This window comes from Myotis davidii, unplaced genomic scaffold, assembly GCF_000327345.1.
Source record: "Myotis davidii unplaced genomic scaffold, ASM32734v1 scaffold916, whole genome shotgun sequence".
NCBI classification, from domain to species: domain Eukaryota; kingdom Metazoa; phylum Chordata; class Mammalia; order Chiroptera; family Vespertilionidae; genus Myotis; species Myotis davidii.
The window spans coordinates 1842100-1864841 of NW_006288013.1; the positions used below are offsets into that span (position 1 = coordinate 1842100).

The 22742-nt window shown below is 46.2% G+C and overlaps 1 protein-coding gene across 6 annotated transcripts in view; it reads left to right on the forward strand.

The window, feature by feature from the left end:
* TENM4 (teneurin transmembrane protein 4) overlaps positions 1-22742 on the forward strand; it is a 498342-nt gene that overhangs the window by 412223 nt on the left and 63377 nt on the right. For all 6 annotated transcript variants that reach the window (XM_006759877.2, XM_015561430.1, XM_015561431.1 and 3 more), the window contains 3 exons: positions 13868-13987; positions 18444-18705; positions 21187-21454. In XM_006759877.2, coding sequence (XP_006759940.1) covers positions 13868-13987; positions 18444-18705; positions 21187-21454 — 650 coding nt within the window. The remainder of the gene's footprint in view (positions 1-13867; positions 13988-18443; positions 18706-21186; positions 21455-22742) is intronic.

Here is a 22742-nt window from a genome sequence, read left to right on the forward strand (position 1 = left end):
CCTTCTAGTCTTTTAAATACAGTTCCTCATGTTGTGACCCAACCATAAAATTATTTCCGTTGCTACTTCATAACTGTAGTGTTGCTACTGTTATGAATCGTAATGTAAATATCTGATATGCAGGATGGTCTTAGACAACCCCTGTGGAAAGGGTTGTTCGACCGCCAAAGGGGTTGCGACCCACAGGTTGAGAACCGCTGCCGTAGAAGAAAGCATAGAGCTTGACTCAGAACTGAAGCAAAAGGGCTGCCAGATGGACTCAGAGTGAGGAAGGCGTCCCTCAGAAACGCTGTCTGGTTCATCTGTGTCCCGGAGCTCAGGACTATGCCTGGCCCAAAACAGGTGTTCCGTACAAGTTTAATGAGTACAGTAGCTCTATCTGACATTCTGTGTGGCTGTCCTCAACTCCACATAAAGTGATGGAGATGAGAAAGACTGCAGTTGATCTATAGTAGGTCTAAAGTAGGAGAGGACATCGTAGGCATAGGAACCACCATCACCAGATTAGGTGGTTGGATTGCCATCTTTCCTTCCTGGCCTGGATGTCTGGACCCCACCTGTCACCTGTCCCTCACCTGGAGGCCTGGGGAGAGTGTAATGCAGAGTGCCCTCTCTTGAAACTTGAGTGGGATGGGAAGGATCCCCAACTAGATTGTCCATGAATGGAGGACAGATAACAGGACCCAGACTGTGGAGCGTGGGATCAGACAGCTGGAAGAGGGCAGCATAGGACATTTCCTCCTCAAAGAGCACCCAAGGCAGCTCTTTCCCCATTACACAGCTTTGGTAGTATCTCTTCTCTTAGGAAGGACTGGTTGGGTGAAGGGGCTGAACAGGGGACAGCCACATCACTTCAGTGAACAATTGTGGCTTACCAATGAGGGGCAGATTAGCCAATTATGGGAAGAGGTTCTGACAAAAGAGCCACCCCCAAGTTATTGAACATCAGTTCAGGATATGTTTGAGGACACTATTGTGAGAGCAGTGATGTGAGGTTTTCAAGTCTGCCGGGGTTCTTGTTCCGGCATTAGAAGGGTTCAGGAAATCTGGAGAAGGGGCCGTGTGTAACTTAAAGAGTCCAGAGATGAAATATAATTTTGAAAGGCATATGGGGATCAGAGGAGCTTAGCTAAAAGGAACTAAGATCTCCTCGTCTCAGGACCCATGCTTTTTATTAACACAATTTGTCCTGAGGTGAGGCAGAGATATACACTTCAAAGGGTCAGGATTTCATATACAGAGACATTGTCAGAATGGGGAGAATTAGCCTACACCTGTTCAGGTGTTTGGCCAGTAGGAGGCAATAACATGTAGATTAAGATGCCCTGAGCTGTCTGGCAGCAAACAATCTTCCCTTTTCAGGTTTGGGGAAATGCCTTTAGCCATTCCCAACAGGTGATAACATATGTGACTCAGCCCTTGTTGAGTCCCCAAGTTCTATCAACCTTTAAATGAAACTCTTGAAATTCTGACACGCTAGAATTGGCTTCCGGCACAAGTCTTTCTGGGCTCCCTTACACATAGTAGGTTATCAGCTCACTCAGGCTAGTAGTTGGGTGAGAACAAACTGTTATGAAAGTCAGCTGACATGACACACTGAACCCAAAGAGAAAAGACTCAATGAGTCAGGGGACTTTAGAAAAAGGAGGGTTGGGTGACCAGAGCATTCATCCCAGAGGAGGTTGAGGATCATATACTGTACAGAGGGTCAGATCCCATGGGCAGGCTCAAAGAGGGACAAGGTGCCCACAGAACACAGCCACTGTTTGTGGATTACTGGTCAGCACCTACTCTGCTCTGGGCCTGCAAGAAGAAAGTAAGCATCTGTACCCCATTACATCACAGGCTCTTTGTGTGTCCTGAGCCTTGTTAGGCATTGAACCCCTAGTGCCTAGCATGGGGGTTGGTACAGACTAAGCCACAGTGAATGGTAGAATGAGTCAGTGAGTCATCCAGTCAGCCACTGCTGGGTGTCTGAAGAGAAGTGAAGACAGTGTTCTGAGAGTTCAAGGTGGGCCATCACTCCCACTGTAGATCCATGTCCCTGAGCTCCACACACCACAGGCGCTGCATCTGGTGCCTCTCTGTGTCTGCAGCACCAGGCACAGGACATGGCTCAGGGTAGGCAGTAAATGTTTGCTTTTGTAAAGGAATGAACAAACAAGCAAATGGACTAATGAATGAAGACTTCTGGTAGGAGATGGCCTTTGGCCTGAGACAGAGATTTCAATGAGGAGGGTTGGCCACTAAAATATTATTCACCCTACCCCAGTTGGTTGGAGCGACATCCATGCACCAAAAGGCTGCAGGTTCAATTCCCGGTCCAAGCACATACCCTAGGTTATAGGGTCAAGGTTCAATCCCCATTCAGGGTGCGTACGGGAGGTAACTGATCAATGTTTCTTTCTCACATGATGTTTCTCTCTCTCTCCCTTCCACTCTTTGTGGAATCAATAGAAACATAGCCTCCGGTGAGGAATTTATCCAACTTCAGGTCACAATATCCCATGAGTGCATCATAAAATTAGTGTGTTGAAATTCTGTTTTTAATAGAAGTAAATTTAAATGGAATTGGAAACAACGAGATGGAAAATATTAGTGTAAAACTGTAAAATGGATATGTACTTCATGAAACTTGTTTTGGTTTTGTGCGTGTGTGTGTATGTGTGTGTGTGTCTATGTCTGTGTATGTACATACTACTGCATAGGCTGTATATGTGTTTCAGTTGAATAGTACTTAAAAATGCATTCTAGACTGAGGAACCAGCATAGCTTTCCAGGATACTCAGAGAATGGAGAGAATTTTAATGTGGTTAGAACATAATTATGGTGATATTATTTTACCAATCAGAAGTCAACAGACATGCTCTAACATTTGAAATCAAGATGGTCTTAGGAATCTGGAGTATATGATCTCGGCGCGCAGGGAGAAACATGTGGGTGAAGGAAGAGCATAAGAAACTGTGAGGCCAGGAAGGTGGTTTGGAGCAGGAACAGAGAAAAGCTATGCCCCTTCACTGTTCACTCACCAGATCAGAGCATTTCATCTCCTCTAGGACTTCACACGGGCTGTACACAGAAGGGGAGTCACCTGGATGTCTAATAAGTCTTCAGAGTTTCTTTCAGACCCTTTGTGAAGGCACAGAATTTTCAGGGATTTTTAAAACAAGAGTTTACAAGAGGAACAAAATAATGGCAAGGAGGGATAAAAGATGATGAATGCAATATAATTTTTTATCATCCCACTGACGATCTGAAGACACATACAATTGTCAGTGGCAGAGCAGTTACAGAAAAGCATTTGCTTGCCACTCCACCTCCCACCCCCCACACCTCCTCCTCACCCACACCCCCGCCCCCGGCCTCAGATAGCCCTCAGAGAGGCTGAGCGGGAGAGAGCATCTAATGGAGTTCAAATAAACACCAGCTTCCTGACAGCTGGCCTCTGAGCGAATTTATTATTGAATTATACTCCTGCGTTTTCAGTACAAGCTGAGCTGACAGGCTACCCCACCAGTTTAAAAGGGGGAGAGGGGGCTAAGAGAAAGACAATGATAAATTACTCTGATGGAAGATGGAAGAAGGTATGGATCCTGCTTCCTACAAAATGCCAACCATCATATATTATTCATGTTGGTTTTTTAAAAATCCCTCCCCACATTGAAATGAATGTTTATGATGATAAAGCAACGAGGTGGATTTAATTCAGGATGCAGGCAGCAACTTCTCACATCATCCCGATGAGCAGCTAACAACTCCTCCTCTGCCACTTGATCGTCCCTTTATTGATTTCAAAGACGAATTGTAATCTCTGTTTGCTCTGTAGCTTGAGCTTGTTCGTAGCTGTCCATCACAGGAAGTGGTGGCAGAGGATGCTGTGCTGGAGCTGGAACCACTCGGGTTTAGAGGAGAGAGCCTGCATTCAAATCCCGGGGCAAGTTAGAGTAAGTGGCCTTAGGCGGGAGAGCTTGCTCAGTTTCTTCATCTGTAACGTGGACTTACTAATTCCCACCCTGCAGGTGGTTGGGAAGATTAGATGAGATAAATTACCCCAAAGCCCAGAGGCTGGCATATAGCACACATTCAATAATAACAGACAGCATCTCCCAAGGATGGCCCATGTGTAAGGCGTTGTTCCAAATGCTTTGTAAGTTTCAGAAGGACTAACGCCTCTATGTCTCCCCCAAACCAGATGACACAGGGACTTCACCGCCCTCCTTTTACAGATATGAAACTGAGGCACAGTGAAGTTGGGTAACCTGGCCAAGGACATAGGGCTTGTCAGTGGCAGAGCCAGCATACAGAGCCACACCGATTGGCCCTGGATCCCATGTGCTGGGCCTCGGTTCTTCTCTTTTAGGCCCTTTATATTCCCATCTCAGCATCGTCAGTTCAGAAATTTCGACAGCAGGGTGCTGCTACAACACTACAACCACAGGTGGCCCTGACTTTCTCTCTAATACTGCACACACAAAACAACAACAACAAAAATAAAACACAAAAGCTAATGTGCAGTAGGTCTCAGTGCTTCCTTCAGAGCACTGCCTCAAAGGCAGGTAGCCTCAGCTTGAATCGTAGCCCCACCCTTTGCTAGCTGTGTGACCTAGGACAAGTGTCTTAACTCTCTGTGCCTCATTTTCCTCATCAGTCATATGAGGATAATAATCCATACCTCATGGGAATGTCTAAGGATTGAACAAGATGTAAAACACATGTCAGGGTAATAAGCATTTAATAATTGTTAGTAGTTGTTACTGCTAACAGCAAGATTCAGTGTTAGCATTAGCAATGGCATCAATATTCGTATAGGTTTTAGTGTCATCATGAGAACTGGGATGAAAGTGAGACTCTTAGCCTGAAATATTAGCATAATTATATAATTGACGCAAATGTCCCACACCATGGCGGGCAGAGGCGAATGGGCCTTTGAGGTCATCAACCCTTTGTGGTAAAAGAGGAAGCTTTATTCCAGAGTAAGCTCCCTGGCTCAGCAAGGTGGTGACAGAGCCCAAGTCCTGGAGATCCTGGGGTCATAAGTGAGGGCTCTCTCAAGCAGTGATTGCAGTGTTCAAGGGACTTCCTGTGTTTCTACCCAACATTGATAAATGTCTAGCAATAAGAAGTTAAAATGTTGGAGAGCCATGCATCGCATTACTAACGTTGTCCTTTCTGGAGAATATTGGGTGAGGACTTACCAAACGCCTCCACAGTGAGTCCAAAGGGCCCTCCAGTCCGAGCCTGGAGGCATTAAGAGTTGACTAAGTGAATTCCACAGTGAGGGGCTGTGATGTGGGGAAATGCTACCTCTGGGCAATATTCAGGAAGAGGGGAGAAGTCTGCCTCCCCTGCTCTGCCTCCCCTGTGGGTCCATGAGACTCGACCCTGTGAGTCCAGCCTGCAGGCCTCTAGAACCAACCCCAATCTGAAGAGAAGGGCTTAGAGTAGTGATGGCGAACCTATGACACGCGAACTCATTTTTTTGGTTGATTTTTCTTTGTTAAATAGATTTAAATATACAAAATAAATATCAAAAAGATAAGTCTTTGTTTTATTATGGTTGCAAATATCAAAAAATTTCTATATGTGACACTGCACCAAAGTTAAGGTAGGGTTTTTCAAAATGCTGACACGCCGAGCTCAAAAGGTTCACCATCACTGGCTTAGAGCAACCCCAACAGCTCAGCCTCAAGTCCTTCAGCTGTTCCTCATTCTCACCCTTTGCTTGCCAGCTCTGCCAAATGGATGTCTGTCTTGTTCCAGAATCCCAGCCTCATCTTCTTTGCCTAAGTAGCCTGGCACCCCTGCCATCTAAGGAATCAAGTCTTACCTTACCTTCTCTTGCCAGGGTTCCACCCCTGCCACATCTGGGTCTGGAGCTCCATCCCTTTTCTTCTTAGGAACCTGGGCATCATTCCCTGGTGACACACGGGATGTCCATATCCAGCTGCCCTAGGAGCTTCTACACCATGCCTGTTGCCTCTGTCATTCCTCCTCCTCATCCCTTGAATGACTGTTTCCCTTAATCGCCACCTGTGTATTGCTACACACCTGAGATAAGCCTGTGAGCTGGACATGCTTCAGGCCCCTTTCTGCGTCTCTGCCCAGCTTCAGCCCTACCCAGAAGCAGGTCTCATTGTGGTCCATCCTAGTCTCTCCTTTCCAGGTGAAGGAGCACCTGTCCTACGCTCTGACCAGAGACAGGACACTCAGTCATGGATGAACTTGTCCACTGAGAGACTATGTCTGGAGTCACAGTTAAGCAGAGCTGCCTGGAGTTTTTCTAATAGCACAAACCAATTCCTGAGAAGTCTTCCTAGAAGCAGGCCTCTCTAGACATAAACTCCTTCCATGGCCCCAGGCACGTGTTTCTGAGCCATGTTCCCCAGGCCTGGCCATCCCTACCATCCAGGGTCAGGAGCCTTGCTCCTCCAAAATGATCTCTACCAGCCTTCCTCTTGGTTCTATTTCTGCTGTGCCACACCAGTGGGCTCACATCTCTGGAAATATAGCGTTATAAACAGTCAAGGGCTCTGCTCCTGTGCACCTTTGTCAGCCAGCAGAAAGCATGTCAGAGGGCTCCTGGGGGAGAGGACTCAGCCCAGAGCATCAGCATGCAGAAGAGGTTGCCCACAGGCGTGGGTGATCAGAGCTGTTTAGCAGTGTGCTGCGTCAGGCAGTAAGTAGTTTAAGAGGTGGGGTGACTTTCCCGGGTTCTCACAGATACTAAATGATGCATCCTTAATTTGAATCTGGCTCCTCAGCAACTCCTGCAAGATAGGCAAGTTCATTCCCTGTGTGGACGTTGTTTTCTCACCTCTACAGTGAGAAGTTTGGAAGAGATGGTCAGGAAGGTCTCTTACATGGCATGACTAGTGGGTTCCCAAGAGTGTGAGTATGGAAAAGCTGGTTAAGGAAACGGAGCCAGAGCTCTGGAATGGAAGACAAGAGAGGGAGCTGCAGAGCAGCTTGTGTGGCCGGGCTCAAAAGAAGGTCTTGAAGGCTGCAGAGTGGACCGGGACAGGCTTTCGCTAGGAACCTTCTGGATTGGGGTGGATTGACAGGCCATTAGGTGGGACTACTTATTTGGGCCTACATGAGGTTCCCACAAGACGTCAGATAAAGTGTGGTAGATGCTGGAAAGATCCTGTCAATCAGCATGAATTAGCAGAAAACAGGTTAAGGGTTGGTGCAGGTCAGGCATATAAATCTGCTTAAAATGGGTAATGCAGAGGAGTGATTTGCATAGCCAGGAGTGGCAGAGAGTAGCAAATATTTTAAGGCAGAGAAGGACTGAAGATCTTTTTGCTGCCTAGATCCCAAATGATTATTCTAATCTCCTGAATACAAGTTTCCTTAGCAGTGTTCATTTAATAAAAGAAGTTAAAGCTGCAGTTTTTCTCCCTTCACCTTCCTTTATCTGTTCATATAATATACACTTGAATAACAAATATAACTTAATTTCTGACAGTTGGTTTGTTTTGTTTTTAATTTTTCAAAAAAGAGGTACATATGAGGGGGCTACAGAATCAAAGTAGGAGGTCTGCGAGCGGAGGCCGGCGGCCTCTGAGGGCAGGAGCCAAGCTTTGCAAGGCAGCTGGTGCAAAGCAGTTAGAAAGGCCCGGCCCCTTAGCCCTCAGTTCCCTATTTAGCCATAACCCTGCCAAGGTCAAGTAACTCCAAGTGCTCTGGCATCACCTTGAGTTACAGAAACACATCAGCTCTTTATTCCTTCAGTAAATAACTTATCAAGAGCTTACTCCGGCCCTGACTGGTTTGGCTCAGTGGATAGAGAGTCGGCCTGCGGACTGAAAGGTCCCAGGTGGATTCCAGTCAAGGGCATGTAACTTGGTTGCGGGCACATCCCCAGTGTGGGATGCGCAGGAGGCAGCTCATCGATGTTTCTCTCTCAACAATGTTTCTATCTCTCTATCCCTCTCCCTTTCTCTCTGTAAAAATCAATAAAATATATTTTAAAAAAAGAGAGAGAGCTTACTCCGTACCTTGTTTTCAAATTCCAGGGCAAACCCTTGTTTGGGTGGAGGCTTTCTTTTGCCCACTCAGAAATGGGCATCAGCCACACTCAATGCGAGGATCACAGCAGTGAGGGAGATGTGGTCCTGACTCCAGGGAGCTCAGGGTCTGCTGGGGGGAAGGTTGTCTGATATGTGACAGCACTCAGCGTTTCTGCAGAGGAGCCCCAAGGGCCAGGAGTGCTGAGTACCATTTGGTGAATGCTCCAGGTGGGTGCTGAGGGTGAGCCTAGGCCAGTAATGGCGAACCTATGACACGCGAACTCATTTTTTTGGTTGATTTTTCTTTGTTAAGTGGCATTTAAATATATAAAATAAATATCAAAATATAAGTTTTTGTTTTACTATGGTTGCAAATATCAAAAAATTTCTATATGTGACATGACACCAGAGTTAAGTTAGGGTTTTTCAAAATGTTGACACGCCGAGCTCTAAAGGTTCGCCATCACTGGCCTAGGCAGTTGTCAGTTGTGAGCAGGACAGGTGGAAGGTTCCAGAGAGAGGAAACAAGTAAGAGATAAGTATAAGCATTGTATGAGCTCCATCAACATTCTAAAGCATGTAGCAAAACTACTTGAGCTAGATTGAGTGGCACCAGATTAAAGCCATTATCCATTCTTATATATGCATTGGATTCTATTTTACATCCAGCTGTGAAACACTTCAGCCTGCATTGGAGGTCAGAGGACTCTCCAAGGTCATGCAGTTAGAACGGCCACCCTGCCCAGGCCCTTTTCACTACACCCCTAACACTTCTCCCTGACTGACAGCTGAGGTTGGGTTATTTGCTTGATGCTGTTTCGCAGGGTTTTGTCTCTCCAGCAGTGTCCTGTCTTGATCCCAAACCTGACCACTGCCCTCAGGAAGCAACCAGGCTGACCTCCCCCCTCCTTGGCATCAGCATGGCCCTCAGTCAGACCCTGAGTGCATGGCTGGACTAATGCCAGCATGCTTGATGCCCCTCTTGGCCTGGCACAAGCACTCATTGCTGGCAGAGTTTGCCCAGCCTAATTGCCTGTTTTGTATCCCAGCTGCCTGACATATGCCAAGCTCATGTGTTGACTCACTGGTGTCAGAGACAACTACACTCAGGATTTCACATTGGCTTTGGTGAGCTCCAGCAAGCAACTGGGGGCTGCATTGCATGCATTTCTGAAACCCCCAGCACCTAACACAGTGCCTAGCAATTTAGCAGGTACCCAGTTTTTTTTTATGATGTTAAAGTGAATTTTAGTGACTACAGATATATAACAGTAGTAAGAATAAAGACCTAGAAGTAAGAAGTCCTAGCTTTGAGTGTCAGCTCAGCCAATTAAGTTCTTTGCTGTCTGACCTTGGAGCAAGTCTTTTCTCTCTGAGTTTCAGTGACTTGCTCATTTTTACCTAACGAAGTCTCAGAGAACAATATCCCATGCTTACTGTAGTCACCAGAGATGCAGTCCCACCCTCCCCTAGCTCACAGATAAGTATGTAAGAGAGCTATGTAAATGTGAATCCTATATAACAAAAGCCTGATATGCTAAGCGTGCAGTTATCCAGTTGGTCATTCAACCAATCATAGTATAATATGCTAATGATATGCTAAGGCCACTCAACGACTTGCTATGACATGCACTGATCACCAGGGGGTAGATAGTCAACCTGCTGACCAGTCGCAATGATATGCACTGACCACCAGGGGGCAGATGCTCCAACCAGTAGGTTAGCTTGCTGCTGGAGTCCGGCAGATCAGGACTGAGCAAGACAGGCTGGACATGCCCTGGAGCCCTCCCACAGTCCCTCCCTGGCTGGCCAAACTTCCGCGTCCCTCCCCTATTGTGCAGTGAGGTCCCTTGGCCTGGCCTGCACCCTCTCACAATCTGAGCTAGGGGACCACCCTCCCGCTCCCCGAGTGCCCAAATTTAGTGCACCGGGCCTCTAGTGATATAATAATATGACAGTCACTGTCATGGAGAGATACCTGGAAGATTTAGAGGACCTGGAAGGTTTAGAGGAGGTGTGATAAATTGTGCCAGGAAAAACTGATAATAGCCTCACTGAGGTGATGACAGCTTAGTGGGGACTCTGAGGATGAGTAGAAAATAACCCCCAAAACTCCATTATGCCAAGACAGTAACTAAGGGAAAGCAAAACACATCAAATATAGGACAGATAATAAGAAGATCATAAGAGCCAGCTGGGAAGCCAAGTTGGTGACTATAATTTGTACCCTCTGTTAGTGATTTCTTGCCAAAGTCGTCTTCCATTGTGGAATGTCATGGTCAAAGCAGCAACTATTTCTTAGCCACATTGTATAGGGTTGGTGTTCCAGTGGAATACAGAAGCCGGCTCATACAAGCTCAGGAGAACTGACTTGTGAGGAATTCTGCAAGCTATATTTTTTTTGTATTGCTTTTTGTTTTTTAAAGAGAGAGAGGAAGGGAGAGGGAGAGAGAAACATCAGTGTGAAAGTGAAACATCTGTCAGGTATCTCCTTCACAACCCCCTACCAGGATCGAGCCCAAAACCCAGACACATGCCCTGACCAGGAATGGAGCCAGCAACCTTTTGGTGCATGGGACAATGCCCAACCAACTGAACCACACTGGTCAGGGCTATAAGCTAGTTTTTAAACCCAAATATTATTTAAAAATTAAATTATATAAAATTAAACTTGAAGAAATTATATTTTTAAAAGGTAGTAAATAATCAAAACTTATCACTTCCTAGTTATTTTACTGTATTTTTGCTCTGGAGTTTATTTGGGTCTACTAGTATTGTATCTCTGTGGTGGAAATACTATATGACAGTATATTACTGTGCCTTTCTTCCCAGCTCTGGGTTCAGTGACATCTCATGGGTAGTTGAAATCAGCCATCATAGAAGTATTTACACCACAGATATAGGCAAATGCTACAAATTAAAACTATTTTTCTTTCAAAAGTCAATTGTTCAATGTTTGGCAGTACACCACTGGTGGTATCCATTAAATAAATGGACGAAGAAAAAAAAAGCATTTGGAAGCCCAACACCCACATCTTTTTAAACCTCCCTGAACAAAAACATGTGGCAGGAGACACATTTCAGAGGCCTCCACAGAGCAGACTTCCCCATCTCCTTTGTTCCAGGGAAGGCTTTATGTTACCCTGGATTTTCCTGACAACTGAAAATCATGGTCAAACAGGAGGAGGATGGATGTTTTTCTCCAGGACTTCATTCCTGAGCCAAATGTCTCTTTTGGCAAGAGGTCTCTGTGGCCTACAGCGGCACGGGGAGTCAACTTAATTTTGTCCAGAATCCAAAGCAATCCACAGGAGCCTGGGCTAAAATGACATCTGCTCTGGCTTGCTGAAGTGGAGGTCACAGGATAGCCAAATGGTGCTGATTTCATGTTTCCCAATTATCAGGGGATCCCCAAAGAAAGATAAATCAGAGGAGGCTGGCCCACATGTGTCCGAGGGGCAGCAATTAGGGCAGCCCCCAAAGGAAACCATTTCCAGAGGGCTGGTTATTGTCCAGGCAGAACCTGAAGACACACATGTCAGGAGAAGGCTCCATAGGGGCCAGCACCAGGGGATGGGGTCTGTTAGTAATCCTCTATCTAGAAGGACCAAGTTCCAGCAGTAAGAAATTCAATTTTCCCCCACTAAAGAAAGCATCTCTCAGCACCAGCTGAATACAATTAATGGAATAAATCTCCCATTAGTGGAGAGATAATTTTTGCCTAAATATATCAGGAGACCTTCAGAGCAGGACTGAGAGTCTTTGCTGAGCCTTGCCCGCTTAACTCGTTTGCCATATAATTGCATTTAGACCAAGGGCCTCGGAAGGAAACCACTGACTGAATTAGCATTAACCAGATTGTGTGTCAGGAGGTGAGGTGGGGTGGGGTGGGTGGGGGCAGGGAGTGTGATGCATTGTGAGTAGTTGTTCTTACTGTTCTTGCCTTCAGAAAGGACAAGCTGACACCAGTGAGACCAGCTGCTTACAAGCCTGGTGTTAATTGCTTTTCTCATCCAACAGAGAAAAGTTTATCACTCTAGAAGGTAGAGATGTAAGCACCTAATAAAACAGAGGCTGCGTTTGAGAGTTTTTTTATGAATGCCCCCAGACCTCATCCGTGGCTCTTCCCTAGGCCAGAAAAAAAGCCTCTGGACCGAGGCGAATGGAGAAAGTTGTGTGTACAATAAACACTTGCCTCTGATTTGCCAATGAGGGCTGCCCCCTTACCCCCCAATGCCCTGATTCCTTATTACATTGACCTAGTGCTCACCTTCATCTCTACCCATTGCCCATAGTAAACAGACTGCTCTCGAGTTGGGCCCAGAGTTGTGAGGCCTGGATTCAAGGCCTAGCTCTGCCACCTCGTCTCTGTGTGGCTTGGGGCAAATAACATAACATCATGGACCCCAGTTTCCTCCCATTCCTCTCATTCAGTGATTTTCCAGCTGGCTTTTCTCTGGCTTCTGCAGGGACTAAGACTCCACAGAGTTGCCTTCAGAATCACCCCGAGAGAAAAGGGGGCCCTCACCTAGCAGATCTTGCTTGTATTTGTTTTTCACTTTGGGGTCCTTTTAAAATGTCATCTGCCAAAAAGGCTTTGTTTCTGAAACATTAGGAAAAACACCATTATTCTTGATCATCTCTAATTGTCCCACCAACTTACTAGTACTTACAATGGCCTAGTACTTGTGAGGCATTTCCAGGCCTTGCAGAGAGAGAGAAATAGACCTTGATCCTACCCTCAAAGAGCTCATGACCTAGTGGAGAAGAGAAACATGTACGGTGGGGTACGGTCTCAAGGTGTTGAGTCAGGTTTTAGAAGAGAGTGACTACTTCTAATTAGGGCCATCAAGAAAGGCTTCAGGGAAGAGGCATCATTAGAAGCTGGGTCTTAAAGGAGAAGAAACAGTGATAGAGGGTGCAGGGATTACATTTGAGGCAGATGGAGGAACATTGCACAAACACAGGCTTTAACCAAATTTGCCTGGCGAGTTTGAGGGAAGCAGATGGTTAGTTGTCTGGAATATAGAGGGAAAGTGGGGCGGAGGATATTGGGAGAGGTCACAAGTTTCAGAAACTCCAGGGGGATGATGCCAGCATCTGCCCTTCTCCTGTTTGCAATGCCAGATGCAAAGTGCCCTCTATTCTGTTCACTTTCTCATACGTCCACTTTCAGTGAGACTATTAGAGGCAATAATAGCCACTGCCATTGGTGGAGCTTACTGTGCACCAGGATGAAAAAACAGATTCAAAGAGCTGTCACATATTGTGCAGGTTTAGAGAGTTGGAAAGTGGCAAGAGCTTGGGTTGAACCCCAGGACTATAGATTCACATGCATAACTACACTGTAGAGCCCTCTCAGATCAGCTTTAGCTCCTTACAGTAATAAGATAGTATCCTTAGAAAAGGACCTCTAAGTGAGATATCTGAAAACATCTCCCAATCGTAATTCTTCTTTAAAATGAATGTACTTATTTATTGAGTTTAGAGACAGAGAGAGAGAAACATCAATTGTGTTTCCACTTATCCATGCACCCATTGCTTGCCTCCTACATATGCCCTGACGAGGGATCGAACCCACAACCTTGGCGCATCAGGATGATGTTCCAACTAACTGAGCCGCCTGGCCAGGGTCCAATAATAAATCTTTAGGAGACACTTTGATGCCTTACAATAAGGCAGTATAAAAAAAGAAAAGAATGTTATTATTCATTTGGAGTAAACACCATGAGCCGCAGAGTATCAGAGCAGTCTGAGCAACCTGCCTTCTGTCTTCTGACCTCCTGGGGCTCCCTGTCAGCCAGGGTTCTGTGCATGAGAAGTAGACCATGTTATTTACTCTTCTCTACCCACAGGCACGCATGTGTCATTCGTGGTCAAGTGATGACATCTGATGGGACCCCGCTGGTTGGTGTGAACATCAGTTTCGTGAATAACCCTCTCTTTGGATACACGATCAGCAGGCAAGATGGCAGGTAAGGGGTCTTTTGTTGACCAGGGCTTGTGAAGGCCCTGCTCTTGAGGTCTTGCCACAGAACTGCTGTTGGAATGGCAACATGGAAAGACGATGGAATTTGGGTTCAGAGGACTTGAATTCAGATGCCCAGTTCTGCAACCCACTACCTGTGTGACCTTGTATCTTCCTCTGGCCTAAGTCCCTTTGGCTAAAAATTAAGCAGTTTCTTCTCATTTGGTTCTCACAGTAAACCTAGGGTACCTTAAATATAGCCTCCTGCCTCATGACTTAGGATATAAAACATTGCCTTGTGGACCACTGTCTACAGACCAGACAGCTCCAGAACTCTTACCATTCCTGGTGTGTTTTCCAACTGCAACCACCTAGGTAGGTCTGTGGAAACCACTGAGTGAGGACAGAACTCTGACCTTGGGGCCCTGGGCATTTGCTAGCTATGTGTTCTTAGACAAATCTCCTCACCATTCTGGACCTCAACTTCTTTGTCTGTTAAATGGCCCTACCACTATTTAGCTCAGAATTTGGCTGTAAGGATTAGATTCTATGATGGATGAGGAAGCACCTTGAACACAGCAGGTGTCTGATCAATCTCAGCTCCCTGCCCCACTCGGGTTCATTGCTGTATTTCCAGGGTCTGGCACATGGTAAGTAAGCAATAAGTATTAGCTGTTTATTAAATTTACAAGTTATTAAATGATGAGAAGGTAATGGTTACAGTACAAACAATGAGAACATTTTAGAGAAAAGGGGAGGGGAAGGAGGAAAGTGGAATATTTAGGCTGTCGGTGGTGACAAGTCCTCTATTTTTAATAAAATCAGGTGGTGGCAGTCCATCTGGCTAAGTGTGGGCCCATAAGGTTGATTTTCACTCTGGGTTGGAAATGATGCTGCAGCCTGATTGATTTTAGCACCTCTTTAATCCAATATCAGATGTGAACATGTCCCGGCCGAGGTGATAATGAAGCAGAGGCTCATCTGTTTGTAGACATGTGTGCCTCTTAACGGGTTGGCAAGCTTGACACGGGGAGTCCTCCCCCTTCCTCTCACTCCCTGGGAATGGGAAGGGGCCCAGCTGGAAGAGGTTGGTGGCCAGTCCCCACAGGTAACCTGGCCAGGCCAGGCCATGGCTCCCCGCCCTGCACACGTTCCATCCCAGCAAGGGCCTCAGCACAGACTTCTCCTACAGCATGGAGGAATCTCCCTCCTCATGCTCTGTCTGCACTACCTTCCAGCTCAGGGCTGCCTACTTTATGAAAACAGCAGATGCCAGCATCGTAGGCAACAGTTATTCTAACTACTGACTACATTATTACCTGCTATGAAGCAGTCATCAAAAACAAGCCATAGGGACTAAAATTTGACCATCATTCATATGAGATGGCAAATGGTCAGTCCTTTGCCCTGTGCTTGGTAAGGGTGGGGTCCATAAAACATACATTTGGTGGCCCTTGGAAATAGCTCACTCTAGTGTCTCCAGGCTGTGATCCCTCTTGTTTGTGCTCCCCCTGCAATCACTACTGCCCCTTGAGAGCAGGGGTTCCTAAGAGGTAAGCCTCAGCCATTTTTCCTGTATCAGCCTGCAAAATTACATCACAGTAGCCCGAGTTGCAACAACTCATAGCTTGGGTTTCAGGGCAGTTTTTAACCAGTGCATTATGGGGCTTAAATTTTCTTCCCAACTTAGACCCTCATAATGTATGGGAAAGTCACTGCCTATTCTCTAAGTGCCTGAAGATCTCTGTTGTATGTGAATGGGTAGCATTTGCCCATGTTCCTCCCCCTCCTCCCTGCCTCCCTTTCTTTCTTACCTCTCAGACCCCAGGAAGAACTCTAAGGCTAGAGATGTAGTTGGAGATGACAGTGTACATATGCAAATCCGGGGACCAAGCCTAACTCATCTTTGTAACCTTCATACTCCAGGCAAGCCCTCATCCAGCCCACACATGCACAAACGCACACACATACATATGCTCTCATACACACACCCCACACTGAAATGTGAGACCTCCAGTCTTAACAAGAATTCATAAACAGAAAACAGTACCAGAGAAGTTAGCCAAAAAGATCATTAAAAAGATGAAAAATACAAATCATGAAGAAAAATTTCAAAAGAGTAGCAGACAAGAGAAGCAGTTCAAGCTCGTTGAATTGAAAAATGGGATTTATACAGAGCATGAGGCCCAGGGAATGGGACCTGCGCTTTTTCCATCCATTATCCCATCGATCTAATTAAAAACTCTGCCAAGTGATTATGATCATTAATTTCATTTTACATGAAGAGATTGAGACCCAGACAGGTGACATAACTCACCTGTGGAGTGAGCAGCAGAGCTTGGACTGGCCCAAAGCCGCTTGGGCTTCACCTGAAAACCGGGCCTCCCCTTTGGTGTCAGGTTCAAATCCATGTCCACTAGAAGATTTCCCTTCGGAGGCCTGGCTCTTGGCAAGAGCTAATTCCATCAAGATCTTGGCAAGGCCAGCTGCCCTCAGCTTGCTCACAGCCACGAGAATGTCTTTTCATGTTTGTCTTCACTCGCTTCCCCCACGATCCTCCTCTCATGAAGGGAGCTTGTAAGTCAGGCCAAAATTCTGTTTGATGGTTAAAAATTGTTCTGTCAAAGTACAGATGCTGTTCAGTCCGGGTGCTCCCCCAGCCATTGACATTCTGCTGTAGAGCCAAACCCAGAGCCTTAGTTCAAAACAAGCCCCTTCTCTCTCGTGACTTATCAAGGCAGGGTAGTGCCCAACTGTCTTTACTCAAGAGTGGGCCGAGGATGGCTGAGTGGGAAACAGGCAAAGTGGGTGAGAAGCTTTTTGGGGGGACTCAAATCCAGGGGGTGTCACCTACTGAGATTTGGCACCAGGACAGAACATTCCATAAAAAAATCTTTCCCTCCTAGAGAAGGGAAGAGCAAGCTGGAACCATGAAGCCAATCCTACAAGGTACATTTACCAGAGATACAGGAGAGGTCCTGCATTGGGGTCTCTAACACCCACTGCACAAGTCAACATCTGGTTGAGTTACAGTAACAGCCAAAGTAAGGAGGAACTTAAGGTGTTTGATGGATAGTCAGTTCAGAAGATGTTGACAGTATCACTCGTGCATTTGTTCTCTAAAGTTCAACCACCAAGCACTGGACTAGGTTCCAGAAATACTGAGATGAATTAGTGTCCCTGGGCCAGAGAGTTCAAGTTGTGATACCAGGACAGCATGATGTAGCCTATAAGGAGGAGTGCACGTGGTGCAAACGGTGCCCAGGGCAGGGAGCAAGAATACTGAGTGGGTAAAGAGTTAGCAGTTCTCCTTCTAAAAAAAAGCAAGATGAGGGCAAGCCTTGAAATTGCATCCTAAAAGTAATAGCACAAAGGATTCTGTCCCAAAAGACACCCCAGCCTGGAGGTGGCAGGTAGACAGAATCACTGTTTCCAGCTCCTCAAGGATAGTCAAAGGCAGAAGGGACAGACCAGTTTCAAGTCACCTCAGCAGGTAGAATAAGGACCAGGAGCTAAGGAGTTATAAGGAGAGGGACCCAGACTCAATTAAAAAAAAATCTTGACAATCAGAATTAGCGAGAGGTAAGATAGTCCTCCTGTGACTATAGCAAACTCCTTATCACTGGAAGTAATAACCTTATGTGCAAGTAAGAACCTTATGCCTCCCCAATGGTGAGTTTGTAGAAGAAACTAACATGTCATCAGGTTGGGAGAGGGCAATGACTGAAGGCTCTCAGGGGACACTGTCATAGAGATTTCATCCCAACTGGGAGGCTGGGATTCAGTCTTCTGGTTCCCCATGCACTTCTGATGTACTGTGATTCTAACAGTGCGGCTCGAGATTGTTTAGCCCTTTTGTGATCCCAAAGGCCTGTGCTGAGTAATGTATCATAATCAGAACTAAAGCTGATGTAGAGTCATAGAATCTTAGTGACCTAAGAAGAGTCCATTTGAACCTTTACATTCTATAAATGAGAGAATTGAGGATCAGAGAGGTTAAGTGACCTACCCAAGATCACACAGTAGTTCTTGGCAGAGGCAGAACTAGGCTTAGGTTCCTAATGCCAGGGCAGGGTTTGTTCCACTTTATTCTGCTGACTTTTCACTGAGCATCAGCTCAAGAGTCGTAAGTACCAGGAGCACCATAGCAGAGGCTCACCCACTGCCCTGTGTCTTGGCAAGTCACTCTCTGTTGCAGTAGTGTTTAATTTGGCTTTGGCAAATTCTCTATTTTTTAAAAAATACTTTGTGGAATATCTGTTTCTGTTTGTGTCTGCAGTGACACCATTTAGGTTTTAAAGTCTCCTCAACAAGTGCTCAGACTCTTTGGTATAATTTTTTCTCCTTTCTCCATCTTTTTTCTCCTGCTGCTCATCTTCCTTCTCTTCCTCATCATCTCCTGTTTCTTGTTTTTCCTGTTCCCCCCTCTTCTCTTTTTCTCAACCCTTCCGCCTCCCAAACAGCTTTGACTTGGTCACAAATGGCGGCATCTCCATCATCCTGCGGTTCGAGCGGGCACCTTTCATCACCCAGGAGCATACCCTCTGGCTGCCTTGGGACCGCTTCTTTGTCATGGAGACCATCATCATGCGCCATGAAGAGAATGAGATTCCCAGCTGCGACTTGAGCAACTTCGCCCGCCCCAACCCTATTGTGTCTCCATCCCCACTGACATCCTTTGCCAGCTCCTGTGCAGAGAAAGGCCCCATCGTTCCAGAAATTCAGGTACCCAGCTTTCCTAACTGCATTTCTACATGCCTGTATTTTATTTGGGGAGTGGAGGAGGAAAGAGAAAGAGACGCCATCAGCCCACCATGCAGAATCCAACTGCCTGGCACCCTCCATCCTAGAAAAAGTCCCTGCTCTTCCACTCTGCCATCCAGTTCACTTCCACTTTCCTCCCCCCCCCCCAAGCTCCAGGATCCCCCCTTCTCATTATTTCTATTAAAAATATCTATGGTGATAAGTTCTACCAAGCGAAGTGAGACAGAGGGATCCCCAATAGTGAGCATCATAATAAAGATGAAATGAGAAAATATCAATGAGGTGCCTACCACAATGTCTGGCACCTACTAAGTGCTCAATAAATTTTAACCATCATTATTATTAAGATTATTTTACATGCTCTGCCTTCTTGCCAATTAAGGATTGCTTTGGCTCAAAACTATATGTGCAAGTGCTTTCCTTAATTATCATTAAAATGAAGTAATTTGGAAAGAAGCATTGTAATCTAATCGAAATCAAGATAGATTCTCTGCCCAAAAAAACTGTGTAGGGTTGAATTTTTTCCGCCATCCCTGCCCAGTTTCTTATGAGAGAAACAAGGCCTGGAGGAGAGGAGATTTGGGGGAGGGGGGAGGTCGGGGAGAAGCCCCGTGTTCCTGCCTGCCTAATGAGAGCTCTGGCTACGTGCATGTTCCTGGGTTGCCGGTGCTGATGGAGCGGAAGGTTGTTACATTTTTTGTTTGTATATTTCATGCCTGGTTGGGCAAACACATCTCTGTGTGTGTGTCCTGTTGAGTGGCTTCAGACGCTGCCCACAAGAAGAAAATACAGCTGTTTGGAAATTCTCATTGCACCCGAGGTTGAAGCCTCAGTTCTTTTCAGAGATTCAGGGCTTGTCTCCTGTCTCAACTACCAGCTGACCTTTCTTAGGAAATGGCTGTCAGAAGAGACAAGGCTTGCTGGAGAGGAATAATTTGTTGCTCAACCCCAGTTCCACTTCAGCTAGACATTTCCCCAGGAGCAGGGACTTTGGAACAAATGAGGTGAAAGGTCCCACCCTTCTTACAACGCTCCCTGGGCTGGGTCGCTCTGAGCCCCGCTGGGTCACAAACCTTGCCCCTTGCTTATTATCAGGTTGATGACACACATGAAAACAAACTTTTGGGTTTTCCCAGTCTACTCACTGGGTATCCTTTGCAAGGACTGGGAGATGTAAATTTTAAAGAGTATGTTACAGAAAGTAAATATTTGTGAGAACATCAGGATGGCCCTTGAACCTGCCTGTGATTCCCTGGGGCATGGAGCCCACTTTGACTAGAACTTATAAGCTAAAATGTAGGAAGAGTGCTTTGGTTCAGGCCCAATCCCTAAAATCTTGTGTAGTCGGGAGAATAGGGTGCGGGTGGGGGTTCACACCTCTATATGAAATGGACAGAAAGCATTTCTTTGTGAAGGCCCAGTTGAACACAAGCGTGGAATAGTCACCGTCCTTTTAATGGCTATGTTAGCCTCGATTGATTTAATGTCCCCTTCCTGAAACAGAGCCCAGAGCATCAAGCTGATAAAAGTGCTCCGCTTTTGCCATGCTCCAGAAAATCCCAGCATTCATTTCAACTTTGCGCTGTGGATCTAAGCCCATCACACCCGTTGAGCCACTCTATTCATCTAGCACAGCGCAGGAGCAGGAAGCGCCATGCAGCCAGTTCGACCTCTTTCTGTGGATGAGCTGGGGCATTCACCTGAGGTCCTTGGCAGGCTCTGAACCCTGAATAACTGTTTGGTCAACATCTCCTAGTCTCTGTTTACTTTGCTGAAGAAAAAGGCCATTGGAAACAGATCTTACTTTAGGAAAGTTTTGAAAGAGGAATGATCCTTGCTGAGGTAGCTGTCCTCATTAGTCTGAGGGGAAGGTCCTTCTTCATAGTGACCCCTGCTCCCAGCACCGCCACCCCCAGCAGCACCATCATCCACTTGGTAGCATTTCCCAAGTCTCTGTTATATATGGGACCTTACGGAATCCTCACATCAATCCAGTGAGGAAACTGAAATTCAAGGTTCCATGAGTTTTCCAGAATGACACAGCTAGTGAGTGAGCAGTGACATTATGGTAAGTATTTTACACACATTATCTTATGAGTTACTCACATGCAGTGAGCTGAGCATCATCATCCTTGTTGAATGGAGGAGGAACTGGAGTTCAGTGAGGCAGAGCTGTGCCGTGTGAGAGCCGACCCTGCAAGCCAGGGTCTTCTTTCCCTCCTCCACCTTCTCCTTCTCTTCCCTTCCCCCATCTTCCTCCCGCTTCTCTTTGTATTCTGCTTCCCTCTTCTCTCCCTTCTAGTTCCTGCTCCTCCTCTCCTTTCCTCCCCTCCTTCCTCTCTGCTCTCCCCTCTGCCTCTTGAATAAGAGTACAAGGGGCGTGACCATCTTCCCTGCACCTGTGACCCTATGACCGTCACGCACGGTGATCTGTCTCTCTAGGCCTTGCAAGAGGAAATCGCCATCTCGGGAGGCAAGATGAGGCTGAGTTACTTGAGCAGCCGTACGCCGGGCTACAAGTCTGTCCTGAGGGTCAGCCTCACCCATCCGACCATCCCCTTCAACCTCATGAAGGTGCACCTCATGGTGGCGGTGGAGGGCCGCCTCTTCAGGAAGTGGTTTGCCGCGGCCCCAGACTTGTCCTACTATTTCATCTGGGACAAGACGGATGTCTACAACCAGAAGGTGTTTGGGCTGTCGGAAGCCTTCGGTAAGTCTCCCAGCCACAGGACACAACACCATCCTCAGAGAGACAAGAGACTTGGGGGGACGTGGCCCTTTTTCTTCTTACTTTTTTCCTTTTCTCAGAAGTACTCAAGGCTTAGTTGACCATCAAGACCTTTCAGTGACCCTCCCAGAACTAAAAGAATGTACTCAAAGACCTGAATGTGGAAAACTTGACCACTAAAAAAATAGAATTACAAAACCAAAAAGGCCCTTGAAAAAACACTATGGTGGTTTGTGATGGGAAAAAGAGGTTTAGTGCCACCAAGATAGAGCCATGTGGACATTGCCGTGGCCCCCACAGCCATCAGGCCTGAACTTGCCCATTAAAAATATGGGTGTCTTGCCCTGGCTGGTGTTGCTTCATGGTTAGAGCACCAGCCTGGGCACTGGAGAGTTGCGGGTTCAATTTCCAGTCAAGGGCACATACCTGCAAGTTCAATCCCTGGCCCTGGTCAAGGAGTGTAGGGAGGCAACCAATCAACGTGTCTCTCTCACATCGATGCTTCTCTCTTTCTCCCTCCCTCCCTTTCACTCTCTCTTTTAAAAAATCAATGGAGAAAGCAACCTGGGGTGAGAATTAACAAATATATATATATAGCTCCTGGGTCTCTCCAGGTTCATTAAGGAGTAAGATTCTTCCTTCCTCAGAAAGGCTTTGTGACCTCTTTACCTTGTTTCCAATCACAGAGGTTTTCTCTTCGTTGTTGTTATTGCTGTCATTTTTTTAAAGATGAAGCAGAAGGTGACTCACCGGTCCTAGAGTCCAGCCCCACCCAGACCTTAGGGTTCTGGGGGCTGGGTGTGCTTTGGGATTAGAGCTGGACCCTGGGATTGGTTCAGAGCTGGACTGTTGGCAGTTCTAATCCTTGAGAGCTAATGCTACAAGCACTTAGAGCAGTGATTATTCAACCGGTATGCCACAAGAATTTTTAAAATGTGCAATACCTGACTAATCAGGAGCACTAACCTCTTTTTCTTTAGATTGTCAAATTAAAAAATGACAACAGCCAACACAACAATAGCCATCTGGTGTGAATGAATCAAAATTATACCTATATATTTTGTCAGCAAAAAATATATTTTTTGGTGTACAGAATTTTTGTAATTATTTTATGTACACCATGAGATGAAAAAGGTTAAAAATCACTGACTTAGAGTAATACCCCAGGAAAACCCTCTCATCTTGAACACTACTCCTACCAGTTAAAAAGGGAAGTGTCCACACAGGGAGACCTCAAGGTTGACTCTCCTGATATGACCAGTAGGAGGCA